At 46.7% G+C, this 10,127-nt stretch overlaps 1 protein-coding gene across 1 annotated transcript; it reads right to left on the bottom strand.

Moving 5' to 3' along the window:
• Positions 1 to 584: 584 nt before the first annotated feature.
• Positions 585 to 2,999, bottom strand: LOC103652962 (obtusifoliol 14-alpha demethylase). Its single transcript, XM_008679946.2, has 2 exons — positions 2,425 to 2,999; positions 585 to 1,800 (listed from the first exon to the last, which is right to left on the bottom strand). Exons 1-2 carry the CDS (start codon positions 2,938 to 2,940, stop codon positions 793 to 795), a joined length of 1,524 nt encoding a protein of 507 aa, XP_008678168.1. The 5' UTR covers positions 2,941 to 2,999; the 3' UTR covers positions 585 to 792.
• Positions 3,000 to 10,127: the final 7,128 nt, after the last annotated feature.

Raw genomic sequence — 10,127 nt, 5'->3', positions numbered from 1 at the left:
GACCTTCCCTTTATATAGATGAAGGGCTACGGCAGATTAAAACCCCAAAACAATCGATCAAATCAAGGCTATTTCTCGTTTTTACCTTATGCATTAGGAGTAGCTCTAGTTTAGTTCTAGTTTAGTATCACAATCCTCAAATTTTCCGCTTCTCTTCGACTTTACGTCGATTAAAGGAGTCTAGGTCGGTCTGCCGAGCCTACACAACACCTGGGATCTCTCCTTCCTGATGGGGTCCCTCCCGGAAGTGAGATCCAGGCGCCGCCGGCGACCTTCGCCGCCCTTGCGCACACGCGGACCGTCCGGCGACCTTCGCCGCCCTTGCGCACACACGGACCGTCCGGCCATCAGGCAGGGAACCCTAGCCCTGCGCCAGGTCGCGGTCTGTCCGCGGCCAGGCCGCGGACCGTCCGCGCCTGTACAGAGAGCACCGCCGCTGGTTCTCACATGGTGACCGGCGTCAAAAAGACATCAACAATGACAATATCTCAATAAGTCAATGTCCTTTTAAATATCCGAGTGTTTTTGTGCATAACTAGGGTATGCGATGTGACATTCTACGGTGTAGCTCAATCTATTACATCCAGCACCAACGGAAAGGACGTTTTATATAACCAACAAACCATCTGCTGACGACAACAAGGATTTTGACAAGACAGAGACATCATCTTCCCCGGATGGCGAGATGCTACAGCAACTGCATGCAATCAACACGCGGGAATACCAGACAAATGCTGCAGGAGCCTTATTACAATTTTAACCAGCAGAGATACACATGGGCCGGGGGCCATATTATTTGCCATCGACGACGACGAGCTTGCGCCTCGTGTACTTTACCATCAGCTTGCCCTTAACGCCGACGAGCATGGAGTTCCACTCGTTCTCCGGGAACGGGGACACCAGCTCCATCTCGAAGTTCCTGAGCAGGTGCGCCCACACCGTCTTGATCTCCAGGTAGGCGAAGAACTCGCCGAGGCACCAGTGCTTGCCGCCACCGAAGGAGATGTAGGACAGGGCACCTGCCGCCTTGTCCTCGCTCCTTCCAGGCGCGAACCGCTCTGGGTCGTACAAGTCTGGGTCCTTGTAGACGTGGGGGAGCCTGTTGGCGACGGCCGGCGACGCCGCCACCATCTGGCCCTTGGGGACGACAAGCTCCTCGCCTTCCCTCGTGGTCACGGCGAAGTCGGAGTGCGACCAGCGGAACATTATGGCCACCGGCGGCTGGAGCCGGAGAGCCTCCTTGATGCATCGGTACAGGACGTCCATCTCCGCAAAGACGTCATGGTCGATCCTATCTCCGTGACGCCAGATGGCCTCCTCCTGCTCCTCCACGGCCGCTGCCAGGTAGCGTCGGAACTGGAGCAGGTAGGCCCCGGTCCAGGTGGAGGTGATAGAGCTGGTCTGCTGCCCGCCGAAGAGCACCGTGATGAGTAGCCCGGCGATCTCGTCCTCCGTGGTGGCGCGCCCGTCCTTGTACCTGTAGTCGATCAAGCGCTGCAGCATGTCTTCTTCGGACCGCCCGGAGGCCTTCCGTGCCCTGATGATGGTGCCGAACATCTCCCTCAGCCGTTGGCGCGCCCGGTCGCGCCGCCAGTGCGCGGGGATCGGGAGGTAGGGGAAGATGACGCTCACCGGCTGCATCCCGTTGCACAGGTCGTGGAAGAGTGTGGCAACGTCGTCGAAGAGATTCTCACGCACCTCCCTCCCCAGCAAGCATCGACTGGTGATCCGTAGGATCACCTGCTCCAGCTCATGCTTTAGATCAACCGTGCCGCTCTCACCCCACTTTGAGAAGTACTCCTACAAGTAATAATTAATTTAAATGTTTGGTTAGGATAGGACGTGATTGGTTGCCCGGTTTTGCTAAATTGTTGTTTGGTTCCCGACTTCCCGTACACCGAGGGCTGATCTAATGACCAAGAAATTAAAGAAGATCCATGAAGAGGAAGGCTATCTTTAAATGTATTAGAGCTAATAGTTAGCTGTTAAAATTAGCTGAAGACATCAAATACTCTAGTTAATAGATTAGGTACTTTTAGCAAATTAGCTACCAGCAAATTTTTAGGCAACTAACTATTAGCTTTAGTGAATTTAAACACTCTCAAAATCTCTTGCTATATATAATGAGAATTAAGATTATGTTTGGGATAGTTTCAGCTCTAAAAAATTTAGTGGATTTAGCCGAGCGGGTCACTAGGTGCTCTAAAAAATCTTGGAGCAATAGTTGTAAACCTTTAGAAAATATTTAGATAAATTATTTTGTTTATTATTTCATAAAATATTTAGATAAATCATTTTGTTTATTATTTTATTCAAAATATTTTTAAAACTATTTAGATTGATATTTAGAAAATATAGTTTCCAAACTATTTCTAAAGGCTATTTTTCTGTTTACCAAATCAGTCGTTAGGAAGTATTTATCACCTCGGCCTCACAAACCATGAGGGTGGCATAGCCTCGGAGCTTGTTGCCACGGAGCCCCTCGGCAAAGATCCGGATCTGCTCCAGCCTCAAGGAGTAGGGCACATCAAACGCAACCCCTCGCCCGAACGCCGCGACCGTGAAGCGGTACACCTCCCGCTGGCTCATCTCAGACTCGGCGCCATTGAAAAGGTGCTCCGACACCTCGGGGCCGATCAGGAAGGTGATCCTGTAGCCGAGGGCGTTGAGGGTGAACACGCTGCCGAGGCGCGCGTACTCCTCCCGGATCATTGAGATGGGGCCGCGCATGAACCGGATCAGTCCACCGATGATAGGCACGGCCGGGATGGTCGGCGGCAGTCGACTGCGGCTACGGACTCTGGAGTCGGACCACATGAGGAGGAGCTTGATGAAGGAGACTATGGTGGTGACCAGCAGCACTGCACCGGCGATGAGCCTTCCCTGGTGCTTTTCCGTAATAAGGCTCATCGTTTCCTGAAGGTTCAGGTCAATTGCCATCTCTGCTAGCTCAGTAACTAGAATGGAGTAGTGCAGGGAATGCTTCGTATTGTGTGGAGGCCATCAAGTGCAGGACACGGACTTATATATATATATATAGGTACCACGAGTCCACGAGGAAGGAGGGTAGCGTGTGTGTAATACATACGATATAGAATAACAAAGTTTTAAAAATCCGGCTGCTATTTAGAGCAGCTCATAGTTCTATAAAAGACTCCTACCTCCATAATTAAGGTAGCTAACTTAAAAACTCTAATAGTTCTCTAAAAGATTTCAACAGCTCTCTCAATTAACTTTCTAAATTTAGCTACTTCTCATCTATAACCTCATTTATTCCCTACATGTGGCAAACATTTATCAACTTTCTAAACAAAAACCGATAGCATTATGTAAGTAATAAAGGTGGCTGTTGACATTTCTGACTTTTTTATATAGATAGATTCAAAACAAAGCTACAGCCTATATTTATAGGGCTATTGGAGAACTTTTATTTCCAAAGTTATTTAACAACTCCTTAAACCTATGATTTAGAGAGCTAAAACTTGTATAACTATTGGAGCTGCTATTAGCCGGCTATAGCGTTTGGGAAGGTCTCGAGCTAAGAGATGCACACTTTAACGCTAACCGATAATAGCCTTATTTAGCCCTCTAACAACACAAAATTAGCTAGATTTAGCTAGCACGGCTAAACCTGTCAGCCTTTTATTGGGATGAACCTTTAAAGCATTGGGCGTGTTCGGCTGGCTGCAAGCCGACACTGTTGCAGCTGTTTGGACTGCTGCAGCTGCAATCCATAGAGAGAAAAATACTGTAGAAGCCGCAGCCGCAGCCGGATTGCAGCCGCAGCAAGCCGCAGCGAACAAGCTCATTGAGGCTCAATGCAAAACAAATTGTAGGTAGGCTCTTTACAAATGTTGTTAGCACACTATTGGTTTACAATGGACCTCGTCCCTTCCACTCTTCAGCATGACGATAGAAACAAGACAGAATAATCCTCTGCAACTTCTATTCATGGAATTGTTAATGATTGCTGCTTGGAACATTTAGAAAGAAAGAAATAACCTTATCTTTGAGGAGAAGCAGTCAAGCATCTCATCTTGGAAGCGCCACTTCATAGAAGATGCTATTCTTCAAGCTCATCGATTGAAGAATGATAAAAGAGCTCATTTTTTAGCTTGGATAGATTCCCTTAGTTAACAATTCTCTCCGTGGTTTCCTCTCGTTTGTTTCGAGCTCCTCTCTTGCAGTTCAGCTCTAGGCCTTCCTCAGGCTTGTACAATTTTTGTTTCTTTTTATCCTATTATAATATACCTACCACAGTAGGGGTCTCCCTACTGTGTATTTACCTAAAAAAACAAATATTGTTGAATTTGCATGCATGTTGATTTGTTGTAGAACATTTGAGTTTCTAGTTTGAACTATCATATTTAGATATTGAACATTTGAACTATCGGTTTTTTTATTTTATGTTCTATCTTTGAAGGATGTCATGTTTTTTCCTAAAACCGCTAAATAGCTTAGCTTGCGGCTATAGCCGGATATAGCCTTTGTAGCTGATCCAAAAGCTTGCCAGGAAAACTAGAAAAAAACGCCAGTCCGGTTAAGAACGTTGTTTTTAGGGGCCGATGGTCTTAAGTTTAAGAACGTCGGCCCGCACGATGGCCGATGTACCTAATGTTAAGAACGCCGGCCAAGGGATGGTTGACATTCTTAAATTGCTAAGTACGTTGGCCTTGCCTGGCCGACGTTCTTAATTGGTTTTAGAAACTGCGTGTCTGGCTTCTCTTCTCCTTTCTCTCTCCCATCTTCTATTCAAACCTAGCACTACCGGAATCCGTGCCTTTGCCGAATGCCGGCGGCTTTGCCGAGTGCTTTTTATCGGGCACTCGGCAAAGAAGACTTTGCCGAGCGCCGCACTTGGCAAAGTCCTGCGCTCGGTAAAGAGCTTATTTACTGAGTGCAGGACACTCGGCACAGCCAAGCACTCGGCAAAGACTGTTTTGCCGAGAGTCAAACACTCGGCAAAGATGGCTCTCGGCAAAGGGCCGTTAGCGGCCGTCTACAGCTGACGGCCGTCAGTCTTTGCCGAGTGTCAAATATCTGACACTCGGCAAAGAGCGTCTTTGCCGAGTGTCTTCTGTAGACACTCGGCAAAGCATATTTTTATTTTTTTATTTTGGTCACCAACCTTTTTGTGGTATGTTCCTACACTATGCAGACCTACATGTACCATTTTGGGACAATTATAACAGTGTTTTCTATAGCTAGTAGATTTAGTTTGTTTATTTGAATTTCTTCGGAAAATTCAGATTTAAACTGCAGGTCACTCGAAACCTGGAAAACCGTGCATGCAAAAATGATATCCATGCTACTTAGCATAAGTTACGACCAATTTCAGGAGCGGACCGGAAACTTCGAGCACCATGCTCACTCAACATGACCGTGAACTTGCCATCCAGGTGTTTAAAAATTGTATAAAACACAAACAAAGTCAGAAAATCATGAAACCTGTCCATGTGTCATGATATCATATGTAGAGGCTGTGATAAAAATTTGAAAAAGTTTCGAGAAAGCTGTAACGCACTATGTGTACAAACCTAAGAGATCCACATTGAAACTATATAATTTCATGTGTAGTTCTCTTAGGTTTCTACACATAATGTCTCACAACTTTCTCTAAACATTCTAAATTTTTTATCACAGACTCTACATATGATATCATGACACGTGGACAAGTTTCATGATTTTCTAAGTTTGTTTGTGTTTTATAAAATTTTTAAACAGCTGTATGGCAAGTTCACAACCATGTTGAGTGAGCATGGTGCTCGAAGTTTTCGGTCCGCTCCTGAAATCGGTCGTAACTTGTGCTAACTAGCATGGATATCATTTTTGCATGCACGGTTTTCCAAGTTTCGAGTGACCTGCAGTTCAAATGTGATTTTTTCGAAGAAATTCAAATAAACGAACTAAATCTACTAGCTATAGAAAACAATTTTATAATTGTCTCAAAATGGTACATGTAGGTCTATATAGTGTACGAACATACCACAAAAATTTTGGTTGGCAAAATAAAAAAATAAAAATGTACTTTGCCGAGTGTCAAGAAATGACACTCGGCAAAGCAGCTTTTGCTGAGTGCCAGCTGGTTGACACTCGGTAAAGAATTGTAAAAGTATATTTGCCGAGTGCCGCCCAGGGGACACTCGGCAAAGTCGTCTTTGCCGAATGCCCCCGATCTGGCACTCGGCAAAGCGTATTTTAAAATTAAAAAAAATCTTTGCCGAGTGCCAGATCACGGGCACTCGGCAAAGAAGTAAAATATGCCGACCGGTTGTCTCCTTCTCCTTCTATTCTCTCACTCACTCACTCACTCCGCCGCTCACTCTCTCACTCACGCCGCCGCTCACTCACTCGCGCCGTCGTGCCCCGCGCTGCCGTGCCCCGCGCCGTCAGCGCGCGCTCGTAGCGCCGCCGTCCTCTGCGTCGAGTAGCCCGGCCGAGCTTCACCATCGTTGAGAACCGTCGATCCTCTCTCCTTTTTGCTATTTAAACAGCACCTATATTGATATTTAAACATTCAAAACATTAGTCAGATGGATCAAACACCCTCTATTTGGTTGAACTCATATGAGTATAATATTGTGGGCCGATATATATATATATATACATATGAGTATGATTAGTATATGGAATTCATGTGTGTCGTATATTGAATTCATATGAGTATAATATTGTGGGCGGATGTATAGCACATGGATACTCTTGTGAAATTCGTATATGGAATTCATGTGTGTCGTACTGCATAGAATTCCTTGAAAATATTTTGTGAAGACCGCCACCATGATATTGCATGTGCATGCTATGATATGCATTGAGTGAGGTGCTGTCGATTTTTTTTTGTATTAACAGACTTGTGTTTCTATTTTACAGAGAAGATACTTGTCTTCCTAGCCGCTGTGGGTCTGGCTGCACCGCGTCGCGTCGACACTGCACCGATCCACCACAGCCCCACTAGCCTGACTCCACCGCCACCCTAGGTATAACCTCTATTTCCGCATCATGGTCGTAGATCACGTAACCCAGTTAGGCGTCTCCCGTTCGAAAGAGATACGGTGTAGATATGCAGATCTTTGCATATCTACAAATGTATCAGTTTCAAATTGTCCACGTTTTTTGGACAGCCCGCGGTTGCATAGATGGTGTTAGTTTCATGCTCTACTCCGGTCCGAGATAGAGTTTCGGCGTCACCTCCCTGTTGTTCTCCGGAAAGTACACTCTCCCTGCCAGGACGTGTATCCGGAGAACAGCGGGGAGGTGCTGCCGAAATTCTATCTCGGATCGGAGTAGAGCATGGAAACTAACTCCATCAACGCAACCGCGGGTGGGATTAGGACCTATCCTCACCTATTAGAAGGTAGGAACGTAGTATACATGCATTACATGTCTATATTAAACTATACTCGGTTATATATGTTAGAGGATGGAGGACCGTGAGTGGATGTACACGGGCCGCGTAGGACGTAATGATGTCACCCCTGAATGGATTAGGAAGACCGATGCTTTCGTGGAACGGGCATTTGGCGAAGCTGCTAAAGGAGCTAGTCTAGTCCCTTGTCCGTGCAAAAAATGTGCCAACAGGAAAAGGAAAACAAAGAAGGCCATGGTAGAACATATTTGGAAGAATGGATTTACGTCGGACTATACTCAGTGGATCTTCCATGGTGAAGCGCATCGCACGAGAGAGGAGGTGGTGAGACAATGCGTCGAGGATTACGACGCTGATGCCGGGGTAGCGGACATGTTGAACGACTATCACGAGGCACAGTTCGCCGAAGGACGTATGGAGGACGAGCCAGAGGCGACCACAAAGGCATTCTACGACATGTTTGACGCGGCATAGAAACCCCTTCACGGCAAGACAAAGGTTTCTCAACTAGATGCCATTGGGCGTATAATGGCGTTCAAGTCGCAGTACAGCATGAGTCAAGACGCCTTAGATGGTTTGTTGACAGTTATTGGCAGCCTGCTTCCGGAGGATCACGTTCTGCCAAAGAGAATGTACGAGGCACAGAAACTCCTTCGTGCACTCAAGATGACGTATGAGCAGATACATGCTTGTCCGAAGGGCTGCGTCCTATTTAGGAAAGAACACAATGAGGCAAAGTACTGTCCGAAGTGTAAATCGTCTAGGTTCATGGAGGTAGACTCTGGTGATGGACAGAAGAGGCAGCTCGACATCCCCGTGACAATCCTACGCCACCTTCCGTTCATACCGAGGATCCAGCGTCTATACATGACAGAGGAATCCGTGAAACAGATGACATGGCACAAAAAAGGCAAACGATACAATCCTGACAAGATGGTTCACGCATCCGATGGTGAAGCATGGACCCACTTTGATGCCATTCACCATGAGAAAGCCAAAGAGGCTCGTAATGTTCGTGTTGCGCTGGCCACAGATGGGTTCAATCCCTATGGAATGACCGCTGCCCCATACACATGTTGGCCCATGTTCGTTATCCCCATCAATCTCCCCCCGGCGTATGCTTTCAAAGACAGAACATATTCGTGTCGTTGATAATTCCTGGACACCCAGGGAATAAAATGGGCGTGTACATGGAGCCTTTGATTGATGAATTGGTCCGTGCTTGGGAGGAAGGGGTATGGACGTACGACCGAGCTACGAAGACAAACTTCAAAATGCATGTTTGGTACCAGTACTCCATGCATGACTTTCCGGCGTATGGGCTATTTTGTGCCTGGTGTGTTCACGGTAAGTTCTCATGCCCAGTTTGCAAGGAAGCTCTTAGGTTCATTTGGTTGAAGAAGGGTGGCAAATATTCGTCATTCGATAAACATCGACAATTTCTCCCTCCTGACCATGCATTCCGACTAGACATCAAAAACTTTACGAAAGGTGTCGTGGTGACAGACCGCCCACCTGCAATGATGACTGGTGCCGAAGTTCGCCAACAGATAGATGGTCTCGTGGCCAACCCAGAAGGTGGTTTTGTGGGATATGGTGAGCAACATATGTGGACACATAAGTCGGGCTTGACTTGGCTCCCCTATTATGATGACCTGCTCCTTCCACACAACATTGACGTGATGCACACTGAAAAGAATGTCGCCGAGGCACTTTGGGCAACAATTATGGAGATTCCTGATAAGTCAAAGGATAACGTAAAGGCAAGAGTGGATCTGGCAGAGTTATGTGATAGACCAAACCAAGAGATGAAGCCGCCTAGTGGTGGAAAGACATGGAGAAGGCCTAAGGCCGATTTCGTCCTGAGCAGGGCCCAGAGGAAGGAAGTACTACAGTGGATCAAGATGTTAATGTTCCCTGATGGGTATGCAACTAACCTTAGTAGGGGGGTGAACTTATCTACTCTGCGAGTCTTAGGGATGAAGAGTCATGACTTCCACATATGGATTGAACGAATTCTTCCGGCGATGGTTCGAGGCTATGTCCCTGAGCATGTCTGGCTAGCGCTTGCAGAGTTGAGCTATTTCTTCCGCCAGCTTTGTGCAAAAGAGTTAGCTCGGACCGTGATTGCAGACTTGGAAAGGATGGCACCCGTGTTACTGTGTAAGCTGGAGAAGATCTTTCCACTCGGCTTCTTCAATCCGATGCAGCATTTGATTCTTCATCTCCCGTATGAGGCACGAATGGGGGGCCCGTGCAGGGACGTTGGTGCTATCCAATCGAGAGATGTCTAAAGAATATCCAAAAGAAATGTAGAAATAAATGCAAAATCGAGGCTTCCATTGCAGAGGCATACATACTGGAGGAGGTGTCAAACTTCACAACAACTTACTATGGTGACAAACTGTCGAGCGTGCATAATCCACCCCCTCGTTACAATGATGGCGGCAATGAATCGAACCTCAGTATTTTTCGAGGGCAACTCGGAAGCGCGAGTGGTTCGACCACCAAAACCCTGAGACATGAAGAGTGGCGCCATATCATGCTATATGTATTGACCAACCTTGAAGAGGTGATGCCATACATGGAGCAATTTCTTCATGAATTCTGGCGTCGATCAAGGGACCCAACTCCACAGGAATATGATACCCTTCTTAGAAAGGGTGCGGGAAATGGATTGCCCGATTTCATTTCCTGGTTTAAATGTAAGGTACGTTCTTAGTTTGTCATTTGAAGTTGCTCTTACGTGCGAATAATATAA

Source organism: Zea mays, chromosome 4 (assembly GCF_902167145.1).
Source record: "Zea mays cultivar B73 chromosome 4, Zm-B73-REFERENCE-NAM-5.0, whole genome shotgun sequence".
Lineage (NCBI taxonomy): Eukaryota > Viridiplantae > Streptophyta > Magnoliopsida > Poales > Poaceae > Zea > Zea mays.
This window is presented reverse-complemented; position numbering and strand designations above follow the sequence as displayed.